The sequence below is a fragment of the Rhodamnia argentea genome, chromosome 3, assembly GCF_020921035.1.
Source record: "Rhodamnia argentea isolate NSW1041297 chromosome 3, ASM2092103v1, whole genome shotgun sequence".
Taxonomy (NCBI): domain Eukaryota; kingdom Viridiplantae; phylum Streptophyta; class Magnoliopsida; order Myrtales; family Myrtaceae; genus Rhodamnia; species Rhodamnia argentea.
The window spans coordinates 9,942,703-9,964,715 of NC_063152.1; the positions used below are offsets into that span (position 1 = coordinate 9,942,703).

Sequence of the window (22,013 nt, forward strand, 5' to 3'; positions counted from 1 at the left end):
ATACCCGCTTTGAAATTTCTTATCTATACACTGACAAGATGAGAACAAACAAGGGATCAAAAGAGAATGTTTTCGAAGAGTATTGTCTCTCCTGAAGATCCTTGATTTGTCCCCTCAACATTTCTATCTCAGCAGTCTGATCATCAAGGTAGTGTTTATGAGGCACGGCTCCGGATTCAAGCTTCAGAAGTCTGTCTTTGGTAGAGTTGCAGTAGCAAATGTGTGTGTGTGTGTGAAGGACAGTGTACATTATAACCTCAGAACATAATAGAGACCATGGCCCAATTGAGATATGATATGGGGAGGCGAATGTTCAAATCATTGAAACATTGTTGGTTACCACTTTTATCTGTGTGTTCTCCTAAAAGTGTTTACGTAATCGACGCCATTGTTCTGAAGATTGCAAATCGAAGCTTCCACACGGCAAACACAAAAGAATGGTCTCTCACTTCCGGCTTTAATTTTATACTAGGAATACCCTTGCATGGCCGCGAACACCATTAACAATTAATCTACATCGAAAGGTATAATAAATAATTAACATGAGAAAAAGATGGGGAAAATTACCAAAAAAATACTAAACCTATTGCAATTGTGTCAATTTACTCATAGACATTTTTTTTTATCCAATTGAGTAATAAACTTTTGCATTTGTGCCAATTTAGTCGATCTGACCAAATTTGGCCATGGATGCCAGCTATTCTACATAGTGCGGCTGGCACTGATGTGGACAATTTTAAATAATATTTGAACATTTTCAGAATTATTTATTTATTTTTTCTTTTCTTTTTCCTTTTCTTTTTCTTTTCTTTATCTTTCTTTATTTTTCTTCCCTTCCTTCTTCCTCCAGCCGATCACCTAAACCTCAATGATCGGCCGGACCGGGTAGGTTTCGGGATATGGATCTGGCGATTAGAACTTGTTTTATGAAGTTGGAAGAAGATGATTTTTCTTGAACTTAACTTCCCTATTGCTTTCTTGGAAATCATTTTCCTTTTTCATAGAGTTTTCCGTGAAACAAACGCACATTTAACAATGTTAATTCCTTAGATTTCACTTCACAATGTTAAAGGTCTTGAAGATTCTTTAGTCTTCGAATATAGATGGCAATCGGCAAATGAAAACCACGAGTCTCTGGCAAGATCGCTTCAATCATCTCTCACTTGTGAGTCAAAGAATGTATTCTAAGATTACAAATGACTTGCCATTCAAACATTAAAACACTAAATTGACAATATTTACTTGCATGTGATATTTATTTTGCTTTTCATTATTGATCTACAAATGATGAATAGATAGACATTGTGCTGAGTGCTAAGACTTAAAATTAGTCTGAATGTAAACTCTCATGTATTTAATAAAGGCTTAGTAATAGTAATCAGCAAAGCATTATTTGTAGCACGTAGGTTGCTTAAAATTAGTCTGAATGTAACATCGCATGTATTTTAATTCTCTCTATTCATGTGTGCATGGCCCACATTCCTAATGATGGGCAGAAGGTAATATTTCTGTACGGCTCTTACTTAGATGCAAATATTTTTTTTCGGCTCACTTAAGTACTAATTTTTTTGAAAAATGGTTATTTCAATGCCAACTCCGGTGAACTTTGTCGGAAATCTTACGTGGCATTCACGTGGCTCGCCGGAGGATCCCAATCAACAATAAAAAAGCTAAAATTAACTAAAAAAACCCACGTAATATTAAAAAAATTAAAAGTAAGTTAAAATTTTTAAAAAATAAGCTAAAAAATAAAAAAATAGAAAAAAAGAAGTTGCAGTAAGCCCTCACCGCTGGAAACAACCCATTTTGTTTTTTTTTTTTTAATTTTTTAGCTTATTTTTCTGTTTAATTTAAATTTTAAAAATATTAACTTATTGTTAAGTTTAAAAGTCCACATGAACGCCACATGGCTATTTTTTTTAAAAAACTGCCATGTAATGTTAAAAAATTAAAAATAAATGAGACGTAATTAGTTGGCCAAAATTTCTCGCTATTGGCACTAAAGTGATCATTTTTTCTCCGATTTGACACTTAAGTCAGCCGAAAAAAATATTGGCACCAAATTGAGTGTCGTAACACTCCTTCCGCCCCTAATAATGTGTAAACTCTCTCTCTCTCTCTCTCTCTCTCTCTCTCTCTCTCTCTCTCTCTCTCTCTCTCTGCGTCGGTTTTATCAAATTAATCTCTATTAGTTTATACATTTACACCAAACCCACCATTTATCTCACTTTTACTTCTTAAATATATCTTGGATAAAAAATTAAACCTACCACCTACTTCCTCTTCATCAAGTAACCACTCAATTCACACGTCTAATAACTATGTCTTTTCTCCTCAAATGTAACCCACCAGCGATCATGCACATGCGTGTTTTATTTATAGAATCTTTCATACTAGTTAGACATGTGATTGACTTGTTGATTTCCGTGTCCTAATTTTGAAGGAATTAGATTAGCCGCAACTAATCTTCAAGTCTATGTGGATCACATTTGGATGTTTTGACATGAGATCCATACAAAATGCTCATAGAGAAAGACACAGGATAATATTCTGAGCATCAATACGTCAAGGTGTTACTAATCTACTCAATATGTATAAATGAGCAGTTTTCCAAGCACATCAACCCCCAAATTGTTACCTTCTAGATCCGTCCCGGAATTAAGCTTGTCTTATGATTATTAAAAAAAAAAAGTAACAAGGAAAATCACCTTATCCATTCTGCCGAATGTGGACATATCTGAATCAGACTTGATCTGTCTAAGAATCGTATCTCTGTAATCCTTGTAAAACATGCCACCCCAAGGAGTTTCACCTAGTTTCGGGCAACGTTCAATTACGATTTGACATTCTTTTGGTATCGATGTGTCCGATGCATTTGTCCAATATTCCAAATAGGGGCACAAATTCACTTCAAAGAGACTCAAACATCCTAACTCGTCAATGCCTTCACAAACCCGTAGGTTATAGCAATCTGCGATTTTCAGTTCCATCAACTTTTGCAATCTCCACAGATCACTTAACCTCCTAATTGACCAACATAAGTCGACCTTCAGGCTCTCCAATCTTTCCAATGCCCCGAGACCATGAACCTCTCTCAACTTAGGACAGTTCTCTAGTTCTAGTTCTTTTACATTCTTCAGGCCTGACGGGGAGAATGTTATAGTTTCAAGGAGTTGAAAGCCGCTGACAGTTAAATGTCTCAACTGCTCTAGCCCGCCGAGTTGGATTTCCTTTTCCCGAGAGCGACAGAGTTTCAAAATTATTAGATTTCTCAACTTGGATATACCTGGGAAAGTTTTTACTGAGCTGAGATTTCCCTGCATTGCTGATTTAGGGGGCTGCATGAGAAATTCCGGGTAAAGGTTGCCAGACATGTAAAGTTTCCTTAGTTGAGAAAGGGAACCCAATGCAGTTGGTGACACCATAACGTTCGCATAGCACAGTTCCAAATTTCGCAACTTGGATAACTTCCCAATCCACTCTAAGTAATTGGCATTGATTAGGCTCAACGACCTCAATCCGCCATCTGATAAGCTAAGATCAACTAGATTAGTCAGGTTTGAGAGGTTTGGAATAGACTGCAAGGACCGAGAACGGACATGTAGATGTGTCAAACTTCGTGGAAGTGACGGCAACACTTGCAGCTCATCACAATCCCTGAGGATCAGTTCTTCTAGGTGAGAGAGAGCGCCAATTGTTTCTGGCACTCGACAAATTTGAGTGTGTGATAGATCTAAAATTCTCAAAAAGGACAACTTCCCAATTTCCCTTGAAACTTCGCCCACCATAGAACACCTTGTAGCACGTATCACTTCATGCTTCATTGCCAACCCAATGGCTGAAGGAAACACTTTGATGCGCGTAAGCGACAGATCCAATTCAATTAGAGAGTTTAGGTTTCCGATCGAGTCCGGAAGTTCCCTTATCTCTCTGCATCCTGCAAGAGATAAAGACTCGAGATTCACAAGATATCCAACAGAATGAGGTAATCCTTCAATTGATGTGTATGATAAATCCAATTTGATCAATGATTTTAGCTCTCCAATCGAGCTCGGGAGTTTCCTTAACTTTGAGCAGTGACCCAAAGATAAGTGCTTGAGGTTCACTAGCAGGCCAATTTCGCCAGGCAAATCTTTCAGTCGGTCGCAACCCTCAATTAACAAGTAAGCCAGTAGTTTCAGCTCCCCAATGGAGGGATCAATTTCAACCAATTGTCGACATTCTTCAATTATTAATCTTTCCAGACTCAAGCACCCAAACAAGTCGATTCTGACCATATTTAGACCTGTCAGCTGCAGAACTTTCAAATTGTGTAGCATCTGAGAAAAGAGTAAAGCATTACACGGTGTCATCAGACAATGTAGCTGTAAGAAAAGTGTATGACATACATACCTTAATTTGGCTCCACCCCTCCCAATCATTGGCGTCGTTAAATTCGGAGAGTTTAAGGACAGCCAAGTTTTGTGAGAACAGATTAGTTGCCATAAAATCTGGAGGACAATGGCACCAAGAAAACCATCTCAACTTTGAAAAGAGATTGGTAAAGTCCCCGATAAAGCTCCCCCCATCTAATTCAAGGAACCTTAGATTTGGCAGCCTTGAGAAATCTTCATCAGTAAAGATGAGTAGAGTAGGATCTCCAGCTAGACTGAGTGCCTCGATGTTTCCTTTGTTCTGACAAATACACACACAATTAGAAAGAACTTTCAATTTCTCTTCTTCACATAGGTAGAAATTGCATCTCAGATCCTCAATTCTATGCAAAGAAAGTCACAGATTTCGCTCTTAATGGATTACCTCTTTTGTTTTTACCATGTCCACAGCTCCCTCAGAAATCCACAACCTGCTACGCTTTCCTGGATCCAGGTTTTCCTCATGGACAATTTGGCGCCCTAGGTCTTTTAGCACGTCATGCATCCATAACCCGCTGTTCTCTCTAATACGTATCAATGACAGAGAACTGAGGACTTCAATTTCTATTTGTGGAGAAAAGTTGCAATCTTCCCACATGTAAGATGCATTAATCTCCTCCTCATGCAAGGAAAGACATGCAATATCAAGAAAAATCTGCTTTTGCTTGAAATTTAAGGCGTCATAGCTAATTCTCAGCTTCCGGAGGATGTCTTCATGAGTAATGCTCCTTAACTTTTCTAGTGTATCTTTCCATACGGGTCTGTGCTTCCCGTGAAGAAATGAACCTATGACCTCAATGACCAAAGGAAGTCCTCCAATGGTAGAAACAATATCCCTTGAAAGCCTATCGCAATAATTGTCTCTAGGAGATTCTCTTTTGAATGCGCGATTTTCAAAAAGCTGAAATGCTTGATCAGAATTCATATCTCTCAGTTCATAAAGTACGATTTTCTCTACACTCTCTAGGATACTTTTGTTTCTTGTCGTAATTATGACTCTACTTCCTTTGCCAAACCAACTGATCTTGCCAATTAGTTTCTCGAGCTGTTCCCTATGGTCCGCATCATCTATAACAATCAGAACCTTCTTACCACAGAGTTTTTCCCTGATAACATTCATTCCATGGTCAATGTCGTTGATGTTATCCATAGGCATTCCAGCATGAATGACATGGATGTCAATCATAGGCTTAGTTCTACCGAGGACGTCGGATAGCAGTTTCTTTTGCAGAAATACTAGGCCATCATGGCGTGATGATACACTGACATCTCGCAGGAAGCAATACCGATCAAAGTTAGAAATAAGTTTGTCGAAGAGTGCCTTGGCAAGGGTTGTCTTTCCAATACCACTAGGGCCATGAATTCCAAGACACCGCGGACGACCAGAGTCGTCGACCAACAAGTCCAGTATGGCTTCCACTTGACCATCTATCCCGACTAAATGCTCAGTTGCACAATCATCTTTTGCCTTCATTTCAATTGTGATATCTTCAGCGCACAACCCAGTAAGTTCGCGTTGCTATAATGGGCAACGATCTTCCACTCCCAGCAAGAGTCAAGAAAACAATATATATAGCAGGGGCTGCAAAAATGAAATGAAAGACTAATGAAACTCTTTTTCCCTCAACATTTTGCAGAATATATTTGATGAAGGGGAAAGTGAAAGCATATCCATCCACAGATCCAACTCTGACAGATGGAAAAGAACATGTACACCGAGGGGGTCGTTCCGTGCTTGATGCTATTATCTTGATTGCTCGTTTGTTTGTTTTGCGCATATAATTTCATGATAAAAGAAAATACTTTCCGTGAAAATCATATTCAAGAAAAAGTGATTAGTTTTCATTCGTTCCGTGACATACTGAAAATTACATAAAACAATATCTTGGTGAAGAAAAGAGCATTTGTGGTAAGAGACTTGCTATACTTAGAAAAATGATTAACTTCATTCCAAACATGGAACTCATTTTCCTAATTATAGTGCGTTTCCGTGTTTATTTTTGCCGCAAATAATTTTTCTGTTGACTAATATTTTCAAAAGAAGGCAAACACGCGAAAGTCCAAAAGAATTAGCTCGCGAAAAGCTCTTTTAGTGAAATGAACACACCCCCACCAATTGCAAGATTTTCTTTTAGCTCATAGCGAGTCACGGTCTAGTTCAAAGTTCCCATAAGAAAAAGAAAAGTTCCCATAACAAGAAGACCTTTCTTGCTCTCTCTCTAAGGTTCAGCTACCTGAGACCGACTACCACTTCCACCAAACCGACGACGGCCAAGCTCCGGCGGCCATCATCGGCTCCTCAGACAACGGGAATGGCGGTGGCCACTGCGAGGCAAGAAGGGAATGCGAATTCTTTGCGGGGTAAGTTCCAAGACTCAATTCAAATCTGAGCGACTATTGACCGTGACCCGGATCAAATATTGCAAGGAAATCAGAGTGCTCGGGGCGAAAACCTTACCTTTGCCCTGCCGAGACGAAACCACTGCCAAATCCTTGGAGCCAAATCGCTTGCCCTCTTTGAGCTTTCACTTCTCCGATGATACGGCAAGGCAAGTAGGGGAGCCACTGCTTCGGGTCATCCGAGGCTTCATTAACATTCGTTGACCTGAAGAGACGACTAATCCTTGACAGCAGAGGGATATAAGAGAGATCGTTCGGTGAGAGTCGTGAGACTGTCAGCACCACGTGTCTCACTCGGTCTTTTAAAAAAAAAACAAAAAAGTGATAATTTTCAAGTTTCAACCAACACATACTTTGACCAAAAAAGAAAAAGAAAGAAAAAAAAAAAAAACGGACACATCCCACCCCCTTGTCTCCACAAATTCGAGTTCAGATGGTGCTCCCTAATGTTGTCTCCTTGCAACGCAGTTTTTGAACTTTTAATATATTCGACGTGATTTTTAAATTATTAATAAATATTTAATTTAATCCTTAAATTATGTTCGATGTTGTCTTATTAATTCAAGTTTATAAAAATTTTATTGACGTGCCTTCCACTCCGTTAAATCTGAACGGTAGAAAACAAAAATAGTTACATGTGCATTATCCAAGATAATTCATCTTCAATTAGAATATAATAATTATTTGTCCCAAAAAAATCAAAAATAATAATTCATGTTGTCAAATAAAAATAATGATAAACATGTTAACAGCCTACTTTTTTTTTTTCATTTATTAAAGATGATGAATAAAATGATTGATGTTGACTTATTATTTTTAAATACCCAATTGAGTAAATAATAATCTACGCAATCAAATAACGCCAAATTTCTCATTTGAACAAAGAGGACTATACTGAAATTTACCTATTTTTTAGGGATTAGATTGAATATATTAAAATTACAATGACGATATTGCATATTGTATTAAAGTTCATGGACTATTTATATCATTTTCTCAAAGTTCGGGAGATAATAGGGAAAATTCCAAATAAGAGCCTGCAATGTATTTATTTCGCAAATAAAGTCATGAAGTGAATTTTGTTTCAAATAAAAGCCTAAAGTTGCCATAGAATCTCAAGAAATGACTCAATTTCAAGGGCATTTCCATCATTTTCGCCTTTTTTTTATTTGCTTCCTTTTTCTTTATTTATTCTTTTTATATTTTTTAAAAAAATAAAAAATTAAAAGAAAAAGACACAACACAAGCAAGAGGGGCAGGTTGCTACCCCATCATCGATGGGGCGTCGGCGCCTCGGCAAGGGCCAACAAGCCCTCACTAAAACCCTAAAATCGGGAGAGGGTCGGGCCCTCTATAAGATTTGGGCGGGGTTGACGACCCCCGCCCTGTTTTAGGCAAGGGTCATTGACACTCGCCCTAGTCAAGGTAAGGGCCGGCAACCCCCCACCTTAATTGGTCTTGGGTGAGGGACGCTAGCCCTCACCTAGATTTGGGAGAGGGCCCGACCCTCTCCCTATTCTGTCGAGGGCCAGCAGGCCCTCGCCAAGGCAGCGGCCCTATGTGTTCGCTTTTTCTTTTTTTTCAACTATTATCAAATTAAAAAAATAGAAAAAGGAAAAAGGAAAAAAAAAGAAAAAAAGGGAATTGATTAAAATTTCCTTTAGGTGAGGCCCTTTTTTGACACGCTATGGCTACTTGGGATCCTTATTTAAAATGGTTATGTTACTTCAAACTCTTATTTAAAACAGTATTCACTTCATGCTCTTATTTGAGAAAATAAGAGTACTTCGGACCCTTATTTAAAATTTTCTCTTTATTTTCACTTGCATACATGCGAGCGTGGAGGCTTGCATTTCTGCGGGATTGGAAGTATAGTATATAAGCACATAAGTCCGGCTTATCAATGAGTTTGATAAGCGGTGAAATGGGACTTACTATTACTTGTCTTGGAGGATACATAGCCCAAATCGCTACTGAAGATTACATCTGGCGGAACACGAAACGGAAAGTCAATCTCACAAACGATGTCTGGCCGAGAAAGAGAAATTTTTGCAGACAGCGAATTTCTTCCATAGAGGCAACGTTGGAAGCGGCGACGTGGTCGGGCGTGAGTAGAAGGACAACCTTGCAGTTTTGGGAGCGAAGCGCCCGGAAGGTTCAACTCCAGCTTGTCGGACCCAGACTACGGATCGGAGCCATCAATGGCGCTCCGGGAGGCGACGGCAGAGGCGCCGAAGTGGTTTTGTGAATGAACAGAGAGAAGTGATTAGAGAGGAGAGGGAGCGTCGTGCGGTGGTGGCCATCGATGGAGCTACTATTGCTCGGTGGCCCGGGAGCCCTCGCCGAGCCTTGGCAAGGATCACCGACACTTGCGAGCTGCTGCCCTCGAACCCAAACCCCAACCTGCCATTCTCTCTATCTCTTCGGTGATCCTCACCGGCCGCTGCCTCCAAACCTCCAAAACCTCACCTGCCATTTCTCTCTTTGATTATATTTAATTTTTCAATTTTTTATGGCTTCTTATTTTTTTTAAAATTTAATTTTGGCCCCATTGGCTTTTCTGTTAATGAAAATCTATTATATGGTAAAAAGGGATTATATTTGGGATATGGTCACTAGAAGTCCTAAAAGTTGCAAAAAGTGCAATCGAGTCTTAAAACTTGTCGAATTAGTCCAATCGAGTCTTTCTGTTAACTCCGTCCAATTTGGCTAATGAAAAATGTTGACGTAATTTTTTTTAATATTTTCTCTCTCCTATGTGGTGATGACATGGCTAAAACAACGTCATTTTGGTCTAAATTCGATTTTTAATATAATTTTTATTTAAATTAGTTTAAAAAATAAGGCTTAAAAAAACAAAACAAATAACAAAAAACCCAACACCCGGAACCGGTGGCGAGGGCTCTGCACCCCTCGCTACTACTGCTGCCCCACCACCGCCGGGAAGGGCTAGCGACCCTCACCAACCGTAAGCGAGGACCGGCTAGCACTTGTCTAGATCCGGTCGGCGAGATTGAGTCGCAACCCTCATCCGCCGATAGGGCTCGCATTTACCATCATTGTCTCTTTGTTTTTCACTTCGCTCTCCATTCAACTCTCGTTGGGTCCGTGTTTGCGTCTCGCTATTCGATTCTGTGTCGGCGATGGAGTCGCTCGTGATTTGCTCTCCCATAGATCCGATTGGCAAGGTTGAGTCATCCCGACAAGGGTCGCCGGGGCCACACCCCTTCTCGGTGGTGGTAGGGTGGCGGCCGCATCTATATATTTTTTTAATTTAAATAAAATTAAAATTAAAAATAAGATTTTGACTACAACAAAATCGGTTTAGTCACTTCATCACCATGTAAGAGAGAGAAAATATTAAAAAAAGTCACGTCAGCATTTAGTTGAACCGGACGGAGTCAACGGAAAGACTCGATTACACTTTTTGCAGGTTTTAAGACTCAATTACACTTTTATGATAAATTTTAAGACTCTTAGCGCCTGTTTGGTGATGATTTTGTTCAAAAAAAGTGATTCTGATTAGAATCATACTTTTTGATTCTGTCCCCTGCATGAATTTTAGAAAATCAGAAACGCGTTTGGCGCACAAAATTTTTGTTCTCGATAACAACTAGGTGAAGAGAATGTTTTTTTTTTTTTAAACTTTTCATCTTTTTTTTAAAAAATTTAAATTTTTTGTCAAATTTTAAAGCCTATTTTTAAATTTAATTTTAAAAAATGAATTTAAAAAATTAGTTGTTAGTAAATTTTCAAATCTATTTTTAATTTTTTTTTAAAGTTCAGAAGTCCACATGGACTTAATCTTTTTAAAAGAACTTAGATTTTATTCTTTTTTTGTGATTCTCAAAAGTGGTTCTGTTTTCTAGAATTAATTTTTTTTATTCTTATTTTTCTTTAAAACTATTCTAAAAACATAATTAGAATTGAAATTATTTTCATTATCAAATATGTTTTTTTATTTTTTTTCTGAAAAGTAGAATTAGAGAATAAGAATAGTTGTCAAACCAAACTTATCGAAGATATCCTTTTTATTTAGTCCCTCGGTGCAGCAAAAAGGCAAAAATGTTTGGGAGAGCATGTAAAATTCGTTTTCCAAAGTCAGAGTCAACGTTGCGTGTGGGGTTCGGTGGAAAGCCGTTGTCTTCCTGAACAGCGGGATCTCGACCTCCCCGCACGTGGTGTTTCCCTCGTTCTCAGTCAAAATAAAAGCTCGTCCCGCTCACGCACGCGTAGCAGAAGAAGATTGCAGAGGAAAGAAGAAGATGGAATCGAGGGCTGTGACGCTTTCGTCGCTTGGGAATACTGCTTGGGAATGTGATGACTCTCGGCCCGGTCGCGACGCTGCTTCTCTAAAGAGGCGGAGGACTACTACGGTTTGGTTCTTTGACTTTGCGTCTTGATTCTGGACTGGCCCTTGTGTTTCTTTCTTTCTGATGATTCTTTTGGCCCGGATATTTGCATTATCATACTCTATCAGTGTTACATTAGATTAGCGAGAAGCATTTGCAGAGCATGGTATATTTCAATTTTGACTGCATAAACTGAGTCAATCTCTCCCCAGCCCTAGTTTCAATTCGGTTATGGTGGATGTGATGAACTCAAATTTACTCACTTGACAGGAATCGCCCGTTTCGTCCTTGTCACCAAGCTCTCACTTGGTTGGAAACGACTATGATGTGTTCTTGAGTTTTAGAGGGCCGGATACTCGCAAGGTTTTTACGGATTTCCTCTACAAAAGCTTGACGGATGCCGGGATACGCGTGTTTCGAGACGATGATGAGCTGCCTGTCGGAGAAGGGATCAAGCCCGCGCTGGTTGAAGCAATCAGACAGTCAAAGGTTTTGATTCCCATCATCTCCGGGGATTATGCTTCCAGCAGAAGCTGCCTCATGGAGTTGGTTCAGATATTAGAGTGCAAACAAAAGATGACTCGAGAAATTATTCCCATTTTCTATGAGATTGAGCCCTCAGATGTGAAAGACCAGAAAAATTCTTTTGAAAAGAGCTTTCTCAAATACGAGATGGAGGGGGTCGATAGTGAGACCATGAAGAAGTGGAAGCTAGCTCTCAAAGAGATTGGAAGGTTAAAGGGATTTGTAACTGCAAAAATACATAATGGGTAAGTCAATTCGATTTATAGTCGATTTACAAAATTGATGTACTGGATCATAAACCAATCATGCTATCTCTGGCATTATTCTTCATTTTCAAGTTTAATTGTTCTACAACTCCAACTCCTCTTTTTTTTTTCGTTTTGGTTGGAACTCCAACTCCACTTAACCGTTAGGCTTTCAGACCAAGTTAGACCATTCAAATGCTGGATCTTTGGAAGTGCATTTTAATGCCTCCTTTGTTCTTTCCTCATGGTGCATTACTCCTGGTTCAACTCTGCACATTATGCTTTTCTCAGCTGTATGGCTATTGTTCTGATTTACTTTCTCTACATGTCTCCATCTGTAGGCATCATTCCAAGCTCATAGACGAACTCATCCCAATTGTTCGGCAAAAGCTGAAGAAGGGTCGACTACTTGTAACAAAAAATTTAGTCGGAGTTGACCGTCATGTGCAGGAGATTATGAGAAAGCTCGGTGTGGTGCATCGCAATGGACAAGTAATTGAAATATGTGGCAGCGATGTACGAGTCCTTGGAATATATGGTATAGGGGGTGTTGGCAAGACTACTCTTGCAAAAGTTGTTTACAATCAACTCTATGATCGCTTTCAAGGTTTTAGTTATCTCAGGGAAATTCGAGAATTACATCAACACGATAGGATCTTGTCCTTGCAAAATCAATTGATCTCGGACCTTCGAAAAAGAAGTGTTTCGTTTGGATGTTCTGATGATGCTATGGCAGTTCTTGCTGAAGGATTTCGCAATAAGCAGGTCCTAATTCTCCTTGACGACGTGGAAGATGTTGACCAACTCGAGGTGGTTGTTGGGGAGCTTAGTTGGTTTGGTCCAGGAAGCAGAATTATTGTGACTTCTAGAAAGAGCGACATCCTTTTAAAGTTCAAAGAGGCTGAAACCTATGAGGTTGAACCAATGGAAGAAGATAAAGCCCTTCATTTGTTTTCTAAGCGGGCTTTTGGAACGGATTCTCCTAGCAAGGGCTTTGAAAGCCTTTCCAGGGGCATCGTATCGGTTACGGGGCGACTTCCTTTAGCACTTGAGGTGATAGGTTCGCGTTTGTTTGGAAAGTCGGAGGGTACATGGAAAGATATGGTGGAGAAGTTGAAAGATGCTCCTCATGAGAAAGTTGAACATGTGTTGAAAATAAGTTACCATGCTTTAGATATATATGCAAAGCAAATATTTCTGGATATAGCATGTTTTCTGATTGGAAAGGATGAGAGAATTGCCTTTTACATGTGGGAAGACTGTAAACTTTATCCTTCTAGTGGGATTGAAGTTCTCCTTGTAATGTCTTTGGTGAAAATTGGAGAAAAAAACGAGCTATTGATGCATGATCTACTGAGAACACTAGGCAGAAAAATTGTTTCAAATGAAGATCCTAGCCCTCGTAATCGAAGTAGGTTGTGGGTGCACAATGAAGCCCTATCCACTCTACGGAAGAAAGAGGTAAAAGTGAATGCCAGAACTACTTTCTTTTCTAAATGCAGTTAATTTTCTTTGTAATTGCCCAATATTTCAATCTGTAGAAGAGGTGTAAAGCACGGCAGTTCTATGGCAAATTTCGATTCCTATTCAATAACCTTTATGTTCAAATTGGTAGGGTACTCCAAATGTTCAAGCCCTTGGTCTCACCTTTGACAAAGGATCTGATGACTGTTTCACATCTGAGGAATTTGGCGCGCTATCAAACTTAAGGTTCCTTAACTTGGATCGAGCTAATATGAGAGGAAACTTTACTAGTTTTCTTTTACAATTGAGGTGGCTTCATTGGCGAGGGTGCTATAAGAGCTCCGAGCCTCTTGTCTTGTGCCTAGAGAATTTGGTCATTCTTGATCTATCCTGGAGTGCCGTGGCAGATGACTGGGAAGGTTGGACACAAATAATGGAGGTATAAGATGAGTTCCTTTCTTGACTTTTTTGTGAACACTAGCTAATTTGATACTGAGGCGTTTCTTTCTCTTTGTTCCACAGAAGGCGAACAAATTGAAAGTCTTGGACCTAACTGGTTGTGGTCAATTATGTAAAACGCCATGCTTCCCGCCTGGTAGCAAATTAGAAAGACTGATTCTTGAACGATGTTCTCATTTGTCACTTATTGACAAATCCATTGGAAATTTGAAAAATTTGAAGTCTTTGAACATCAAGTCCACTCCAATTGCTCTGTTGCCGAAAGAGATGGGTTCTTTGGATAATTTGGAAGAGCTTCTGATTGATGAAACTTCCATATGTCACCTTCGTTTCTTAAGAGGTTCTATGCAGCAACTTAAAACTCTTAGTGCTTCTGGCTGCAAAAATTTGGCTGAGATATCTGAGTCTATTGGTTGTTTAAGGTCCCTGTCCTATCTTGCATTGGATAAAGCTATTATCACAAGACTCCCAAATTCTGTTAAGTTGTTGGAGGAACTTGGAGAGCTATCTTTAAGAGACTGTCAGCGGATAACTGCACTTCCGGACTCCATTGGGATGCTTAGGTCACTACGGAAAATGGATCTGTCAAACACCAGAATTCAGATATTGCCAGAATCGGTAAAAAATTTGGATAGACTGGAGGTGCTAAGAATGAAGAATACTCACATAAGAAAATTTCCTAAAGATATTGCAAATCTAGAGAAGTTGGAAGTCTTAACATTTTCTGGCTGCCCTTTGAATGGGAAAATTCCATGTGATATTTTGGGGTTATCATCTTTGAGAATCTTGAAGTTATCGTTTACCCAGATTTGTAGCCTACCTGCGAGCATTTGTCAGCTTTCTCATCTCCAGACCCTCCACTTGCTCCAATGCGACGAACTTCAGACTCTACCAAAATTACCATCTAGTTTAGTGAGTTTGCGCTGGGGAACCCAAAACATGAGGATAGGTCAGGGTCTATCATATCTGAGAGATTTGAAAGTTTTGGAATTAGTTAATGATCTTGATGAGGAGGAGATATCTTCATCTGAGCTGTCCCAAACTGAAAGTTTTGCCTGGATATCAAGTTTATCCAACTTAGAAACCCTGAAGCTGTGCCTTCCAAATGTTACAGGTCTACCGGAAGATTTTAATGCTCTTACTCAACTTAAAAAACTTGATTTGTCCTGCATAAACCTGCTAGACCTCCCACCACTTCCCCCAAGCTTATCAAAACTGCTTCTCAAGAATTGCCGGATCCATGGGCTGGATTTCTGTAATCTGGAAACTCTGTCCGAGTTGGAGCTCTGTGACTGCAGTACATGGGAAATTCTTGGTCTTGGGAACCTAAGGCTCCTGCAAGTGTTGAAGATATCTCGCTGCAACATTAAGAACCTTGATGGTCTCGAACAAGCATCACAATTGAGAAGGTTTTCTATGTCCGAATGCTTTTCTCTTGACAGATTGCCGGACCTATCAAAGTGCAGAAGTCTGGAAATTAAGGAAATAGACTTTTGCAACATTCAGGATCAACCCTGTGAGAGGCACCATGAAAATTGCTGCTCAAGGCACTGTGATTGGCCATGCCGATATCAATGCGGTGGTCGATGCGCGTTGCGATCATAGCAGCAAGCTGCAAGGATCCTCTATTTCCAATTGAAAGAGGGCGGAGTTTGTTCGTTCTTCTAGGTAAGTACTGCACTTTTTCTCTGTACCCGCTATTGGAAGACTTGTTATTCTCAACAGTCTCTCCAAGGTGAATATTTCAATTTTTGTTGATTTTCTTTATTTCTTTTTTTCCTCTTTTCGTACTGTAAGATTTCTCTTTCCCATTGTCATACCCTACTTAATCTGTGCTTCTTCTGCGTAACAATGAGATTCAAGAAATAATCATCACATGGACTGTGCAAATGTGGTTGGTATTGCAGTATCTGGCTTTATGCACTATATGATTCCTCATTGACCTATAAACCATCAGCACAAACCAACTCTAGCAGCTCTTTTTCTGTTGAGAGCAGAAAGTATTTGCAAAAACCAGAGATCTACAAGTTGATGGATTCACCAAGCAGGACTTGGTAAATTTTTGAGGCATAGGAATTTTAGATGCTAGTACTTCTATTTGTTTGTGGCTCCAAACATTCTACGAGAACCTGATGCTCAAAATTTCAGGGATGTCTTACACATCTCGTGCCCGATGGGACAAGGAGTATTTTGAGAATATCAAGTGCCTGAAGTGAACGTTTCTTATTTCATGCAAACAATGCCTGTGTTCTGACAAAATTTCAAAATCGTATGTAATCTTTAGATGTAACTATTGAATCAATCATGTGAGTGAATAAGCATATCCAAATTCTGCATATGACATGTAAAAACAAAAATAATTTTCCTGCAAGCATGAAATTCTTCATATGCCAACATGCTTCTAGTTAAATGCCAAACCAATCGCCATGATTGAATGAGCCATTACATGCAACTTGTGTCATATCAGCTTGGCAGTACTTGATTGATGGTAACTCAATCAAGGAGATTGTGTTAGTTCAATGTATTTAGATTGATAGGTGTCCGATTGCTGTAGGCGGTAGCTCATGTACCTATTAGAGAATGAATCGATGCTTCAGCGTCAACATCTCTTCAGATCACTCCAGGATTGCATTGGGAAGAGAGTTCGGGTTTGAAGTTCTTCAGGACGTGTGAGTTGAAGATCATGGGCGCTGGTGAAGATAAAGCCGAGATGATATATTTGATAAGCTGAGACGTTATATCTCATAAATCAGTGATACACAACATTGCATTATATGGATGCCATGGCGAGAGAAAAATGTAGGGCCTTCGACAGGACAGAAGTGCCCTTTTGTCAACCTTGAAAAAGCAAGCGAGCCGCACCTTGCAGCCTCGGTTGTGATTTTCGTGAGTTTTTTGTCTAGTTCTGTTGGACTTTCTTCTTTTCGATGCTGTGTAACGAGGTCTTTTTAATTGACCGAAGCCCTGTCATTCTGTTCATCTAAGATTTGTCTGAACTGTAGATTTTGTTTTCTCCATGTTGTATAATACTGCTGTACATCATCTTCTGTATCTCTCGACCTGTAACTGGCGCTCTTGGTTAGCCTGTTGTCGTCTTTCACTCTCCGTCTCTTGCTGCAAAGCAGAGACGACATTACGAGTTCCGAAGGTTTACCGTACGACTGTAGGAAGCATGATGAAGAACTGGTTATAGGGATATACTTGGAGTTGGACGGACTCACAATTAATCATATAGTTGCAGGATGTTTCAAGCAGTTGTTAATGAGTCCATGTTGATTTGGATGATTTCCAAAATTCCGTTTCGCAAAAAGGGTATTTTGTTTGGTGATGGCAAATATGTGACTTCGAAACGTCGTAAAAAGTGACTAGTGATTTATGAATTCGGCCAACTGTTCGTTTTTTTGTTTTTTTTGGTCGAAAAAATCTTGTATTACTGAAACGAAATAGGTCTTAACCATGAGAGCATGGACATCCGTACATAATAAATTCCAAAGGGATTGAGGGGGATGAGCTACCCAAGTAGGGAGAAGGGCATTCAAAGTTGAGCTTTAACTACGCAATCTACAGCTTGATTTGCACTTCAAGCCACATGAGACACATTAGCGTTCTTGAATCGGCCCAACAAAGCGCGGGCCTCCATTGGAAGAGCACTTCCTTCCCCATAACACGTGATCTGTACTTGTTACCGCTTCGACCACTTTCAAACAGTCGGATTCTAACTCCAACACTTCACTTTCTCTCTCGTGCACGAGCTTCAACCCCTCGACAAGAGCCTAGGGCTTCCCTATGTGCTGCAGACGACACTGGAGCACATCTTGCGGTTCCTTCACAGAGGACTCCTGACTCATCTCGGATAAGGCACGCAATGGCTCCCGTTGGTGATCCCTCCATGAAAAAGCCGTCGACATTTTTCCTCAGGGTACCGGCCAACCGTTTGTAAGTTACCAATGAAACAATAATTTTACCATCCAGCATATCCAACGGTAGATTACCACTAACTTTACCATAGACGAATCCAATAGTAAATTACCACTTATTTTTAGATTTTACAAGTGGCCACTTAACTGTTCATGAGTTATCAGTGAAATAATATAGGATTGAATTGACTTCATGGTGTTTGAATTAAGTTCATGCATGTTCCTTCTAGTCTTGTGATTTACTTTATTTAATCTTGCTCTTGTTGATTATGCACCGTTCTCCTCTTCAGGAGACTGAAGACTTCCCATTAATTTTTTTATTTATCTATTCAATTATTTTCTTTCTTTGGCGAAGGGGAGGGGGGCTTGGTATGTCAAAACTGAATTATTGATACCGACAGTGTAAAAGGATGCCGTGGATTAATAAAAATAATTACCATAACTAACTATCTTGATCCATCGTTTAACTCGGAAACGTTCTTATTTTTACTACTGAAATTGGATCAGCATCTTGACATCTTTAGCATTTTTCCAAAGGTCTTATTAATGATTGCCTTGAAATTTGTTAATTATACTTTATTTAAATAATTCAATTTTCAAAGTACTAATTTTATATAACACAAGAAAAATCAATACACTGTAAATCAAGGATACTTATTTTTACCCGTAGAGATTGCATGCTGTATGGGTTGTTGTTTCAATAATAGCGATAAGATTAAGTAACTTCGGTCTGTCTTTCTGTCACGGTACATGTTTTGAGTAGATTTTTTCATTGTATAATCACATTTATTAGTTGGTACAATATCGAGGGGATCCAAAAATAACCGGGGAAAAGCATCAAAAGCATGCTTCACTTTTTTACTTAATTGTCACTTATATAACTCTACTATTGAAAATACAAAAATACAAACTCATCAATTATCTTAGGGGTAGGCAACTATCTTCTAGACGTGAGGTTTTATTTAGATATTGATGATGACATTTGCAGAAATAAAGATGTGTAAGTAGTCATTCGATCAACTTGCTATCGGAAAATTGAGAAACTCCTAAGGGATTTGAATCGAATTCATGGCCCAATAATTCTCGAGTTAACGTGATCAATGGTTATGATGGATCCGAGCCTTCCTTCGCAAATTTGCAGTATGGGATGCCGCTGTTCAGGGCAAGAGGGTCCAGCTAAGAAACCCAGACAAGCAAATCTCTGTCAAACCGAGAGAGAGAGAGAGAGAGAGGGAGAGGGGCAAGAACGTGAAGGCAAGATTTGAATTTGATTGGTCCTCGCCAGTCATTGCATAAACAACGTTCATTTTTTTCTTATTTTCATAACTGGAATTTCTCGTCTTTTTTCTTTTCTTGTCTTTTCTTGTTTTTGAGCGAATCCCGATCTTCAATGGGGACCAACGTAGGAGCCTGAAATGGCGGAAACAGCGTAAAGATATCCACAACAGGCATCGACCCAGACAACCCACCATCCCGAAACTAGAGAGACTCTGCACGGAAAGAGAAGAGAAAGGAGGATGGTGGTGGCGAGGGAGGATCAAGAAGAGGGCGTGATGGCGACGGACTTCTTCTGGTCCTACACCGACGAGCCTCACGCCTCGCGGCGGAAGCAGATCCTCTCTCAATACCCTCAGATCAGGCAGCTCTTCGGCCCCGACCCCTGGGCCTTCCTCAAGGTCGGTCCTTTGCTTGTCAAAATTCCTGCTTGACTTGGTTTCCTGATTGGATTCGGATCTCGTTGAAGTGGGAAGTTCTTGGTTCATCAGCGGAATGGATGCTTTACGTCGATTTACTCCATAGTGGGTTGGTTTCGCTTGCATTGCGTTTGCATTGTCTCTTTTGATGATGATTTGCTCGTGTTTTCTCATGTCGTTGTCCGTCTCAATCTGAGCTACAGTGGGTTCTTCTCTTGGTTTTGCTTCGTTCGTGCGTGATTATCAGTGAATGTGATGTCGCCATCCGAACCCATCTAGACCGAATTAGGTGCGACGACTTGCAGCTTTTCAAACGTTTGAAGAAATTCTTCAGTGTGATTTCATTATGGGTCTTCCTCTTTTGCAGATCTCGATTGGCATGTTTTCTTTCTACTGTTGCTTTCTTGAAAAGGAAAGGAAAGAAGTTCTTTTTCGAGTTTTTGGCCTTGTATTGGCCTACTATATTCTTCATATTCGCAAAAGCTTAATTTTATTTAGTTACGGGTTCTCCTCCATTTGCATTTAATTGGAAAGGGCTAATTCAGTTTCGCACCTGCATTGCTAGTTGCGGATGCTGCTCCACTATTTTTTATATCTCGTAATTTCTTAAAGGGGTGCAGACTGTCTCTTCTTGTTTGTTTTGTGATTCATCCCTGCATAATGAGATGAACTCATTGGCCCTTGGTTGCCCTGAATTGAAAGTTTAAATAACTGGTCTTCGGTAACTTCAGTGATATTACTACTTCTTTTCTTGCAATTGTGTATCCATAAGAAACTGCTGGACAACACCAGCGAACTTACGGTATGGAAAGGTGGTCGCTTTTAAGATGTTTTGGTGAATGTGACTTGTTGAAAGCACCTTAATGCATATGCTTACGAAACTGAGTAATTTGCCAATTCGTGCAATATATGTCAGCTGTGGCGTTTACCTTTGATCATCTCATGTATTGCCTTTATCAATTTTGTGCAGATTAGTGTCGCAGTGCTGCTACAGCTGGGAACGGCTACTTTGCTCCATGATGCAGGGTGGCTAAAGATTCTGGTTATTTCCTATTTCTTTGGGTCTTTTCTCAATCACAATCTCTTTCTAGCCATCCATGAACTCAGCCACAATCTCGCCTTCTCAACTCCGGTATACAACCGCTGGCTTGGAATATTCGCTAATCTCCCCATTGGTGTTCCCATGTCTGTAACCTTCCAAAAGTATCACCTGGAGCACCATCGCTACCAGGGAGTTGACGGGATGGATATGGACGTTCCGAGCCTCGCTGAAGCCTATCTTGTGAGAAATGCTTTCACGAAGTCCATATGGGTAGTCTTGCAACTCTTCTTCTATGCTCTGCGGCCTCTGTTTCTCAAACCAAAACCTCCTGGTATTTGGGAGTTCATCAATTTCAGCATTCAGATAGCCCTCGATGTGTCCATGGTTTATTACTGGGGTTGGAAATCTTTTGCTTATTTGATCCTTTCTACATTTGTTGGGGGTGGGATGCACCCAATGGCCGGTCATTTCATCTCAGAACACTATGTTTTCAAGCCAGACCAAGAGACATATTCCTACTATGGTCCCCTGAATCTTATGACATGGAGCGTAGGATACCACAATGAGCACCATGATTTCCCTAGGATTCCAGGAAGCAAACTTCATAAGGTGAAGGAGATTGCACCGGAGTATTACGAGGGGCTTGATGCATATAAATCTTGGAGCCAGGTCATTTACATGTATATCATGGACTGCACTGTGGGGCCTTTCAGCCGAATGAAAAGAAAACCATTGGGGACTTCCAAGAAATCTGAATAGGTTCCCCTTGACTTGTCCCTTTTTGTTCTCTGTAGTGGTGACTGCAATTTTCACTCGATGATTACGTATACTTCAGCGATTAGTGTTTATATAGCTGTAGACTGAAACGAGTGAGTCATTTGTTGATTAACTGAAACACCAGATAATTTATTCGTTTATGTTGACAAGGCATGCAGAATATGAGGTGTTGGGAAGTGTCCTTTAGATACTATCGCCTTTGTCATTGGAATTGGGATGTTTCGGGAGGTCCATATATAATTGCGATGATATAACATCTTCCTCTTTCAGAATTTTACACCTAATTGTTCGATATGCATAATTGAGCAGTTCTGCATGAAAACTGTCAGTTATGTCCATCATTCTGTTCAAATATTGGAAGGCAAGTCATTCTTGTAGAGAGTATTGGCTTCATGGAATCTGTCAAAGGCTGATGCTAGCACCAGGCATTTCTCTTTAGAAGATCGTAATACAGAAACCACTTTGGTTATCTGATGCTATATTATTAAATGTCTGAGCTTATTGTCATTGGTAAGTGAAATTTGATGCTTAACTCTTTGGTAAGTGAAAAGGTACTTTTTTTTACGGTGCCATGATTGACATGGCATAACCGAAAAATCACCTTATGCATTCCAACCAATTTCTGCATTTGCATTTTAGAACTCTTATTGAACAACACTAGTAAGAACCAAGCAAAGATTTTTTTTTTTTTTTGTCAATCCAAGCAAAGATTAACATAGAAGCTTT

The 22,013-nt window shown here is 39.7% G+C and overlaps 3 protein-coding genes and 1 long non-coding RNA gene across 14 annotated transcripts; 2 read left to right on the forward strand and 2 right to left on the reverse strand.

Moving 5' to 3' along the window:
- Nucleotides 1-2,557: 2,557 nt before the first annotated feature.
- LOC115750377 (disease resistance protein RPV1-like) lies at nt 2,558-7,025 on the reverse strand. The gene is made up of 7 exons (XM_048275534.1): nt 6,896-7,025; nt 5,590-5,954; nt 4,798-5,553; nt 4,393-4,674; nt 3,832-4,319; nt 2,709-3,759; nt 2,558-2,581 (listed from the first exon to the last, which is right to left on the reverse strand). Exons 2-7 carry the CDS (start codon nt 5,884-5,886, stop codon nt 2,558-2,560), a joined length of 2,898 nt encoding a protein of 965 aa, XP_048131491.1. The 5' UTR covers nt 5,887-5,954; nt 6,896-7,025.
- Nucleotides 7,026-10,870: 3,845 nt separating this feature from the next.
- On the forward strand, nt 10,871-16,957 carry LOC115750354 (disease resistance protein RPV1-like). Of its 11 annotated transcripts, none has more exons than XM_048276438.1 (8): nt 10,872-11,188; nt 11,435-11,934; nt 12,276-13,395; nt 13,550-13,837; nt 13,921-15,529; nt 15,707-15,911; nt 16,472-16,823; nt 16,860-16,957. In XM_048276438.1, exons 1-5 carry the CDS (start codon nt 11,078-11,080, stop codon nt 15,460-15,462), a joined length of 3,561 nt encoding a protein of 1,186 aa, XP_048132395.1. In that variant the 5' UTR covers nt 10,872-11,077; the 3' UTR covers nt 15,463-15,529; nt 15,707-15,911; nt 16,472-16,823; nt 16,860-16,957. The 11 variants fall into 11 exon arrangements, with proteins under 11 accessions (XP_048132392.1, XP_048132393.1, XP_048132394.1 ...); XM_048276442.1 differs by adding an exon at nt 11,297-11,330 and having other exon boundaries at nt 10,872-11,078; nt 16,472-16,957; XM_048276432.1 differs by having other exon boundaries at nt 16,472-16,957.
- A 2,148-nt stretch (nt 16,958-19,105) lies between these two features.
- LOC115750408 (sphingolipid delta(4)-desaturase DES1-like) lies at nt 19,106-21,447 on the forward strand. Its single transcript, XM_030687736.2, has 2 exons — nt 19,106-19,450; nt 20,439-21,447. The coding sequence occupies exons 1-2, from the start codon at nt 19,292-19,294 to the stop codon at nt 21,267-21,269; spliced, it is 990 nt and encodes a 329-aa protein (XP_030543596.1). The 5' UTR covers nt 19,106-19,291; the 3' UTR covers nt 21,270-21,447.
- LOC125314400 lies at nt 19,496-20,238 on the reverse strand. Its single transcript, XR_007197898.1, has 2 exons — nt 20,091-20,238; nt 19,496-20,050 (listed from the first exon to the last, which is right to left on the reverse strand). It is a non-coding gene; the product is annotated as an uncharacterized LOC125314400 (long non-coding RNA).
- Nucleotides 21,448-22,013: the final 566 nt, after the last annotated feature.

Coding starts and splice junctions, on each gene's coding strand:
- LOC115750377 (XM_048275534.1), bottom strand. CDS start 5,886: ATGAAGGCAAAAGATGATTGTGCAACTGAGCATTTAGTCGGGATAGAT. Junction 4,675..4,797: donor ACATGGTAAAAACAAAAGAG/GTAATCCATTAA, acceptor TGTATTTGTCAG/AACAAAGGAAACATCGAGGC. Junction 3,760..3,831: donor GTGTTTCCTTCAGCCATTGG/GTTGGCAATGAA, acceptor AAGGGAAATTGG/GAAGTTGTCCTTTTTGAGAA.
- LOC115750354 (XM_048276435.1), top strand. CDS start 11,078: ATGGAATCGAGGGCTGTGACGCTTTCGTCGCTTGGGAATACTGCTTGG. Junction 11,189..11,434: donor AGAGGCGGAGGACTACTACG/GTTTGGTTCTTT, acceptor CTCACTTGACAG/GAATCGCCCGTTTCGTCCTT. Junction 13,838..13,920: donor GTTGGACACAAATAATGGAG/GTATAAGATGAG, acceptor TTTGTTCCACAG/AAGGCGAACAAATTGAAAGT.
- LOC115750408 (XM_030687736.2), top strand. CDS start 19,292: ATGGTGGTGGCGAGGGAGGATCAAGAAGAGGGCGTGATGGCGACGGAC. Junction 19,451..20,438: donor ACCCCTGGGCCTTCCTCAAG/GTCGGTCCTTTG, acceptor AATTTTGTGCAG/ATTAGTGTCGCAGTGCTGCT.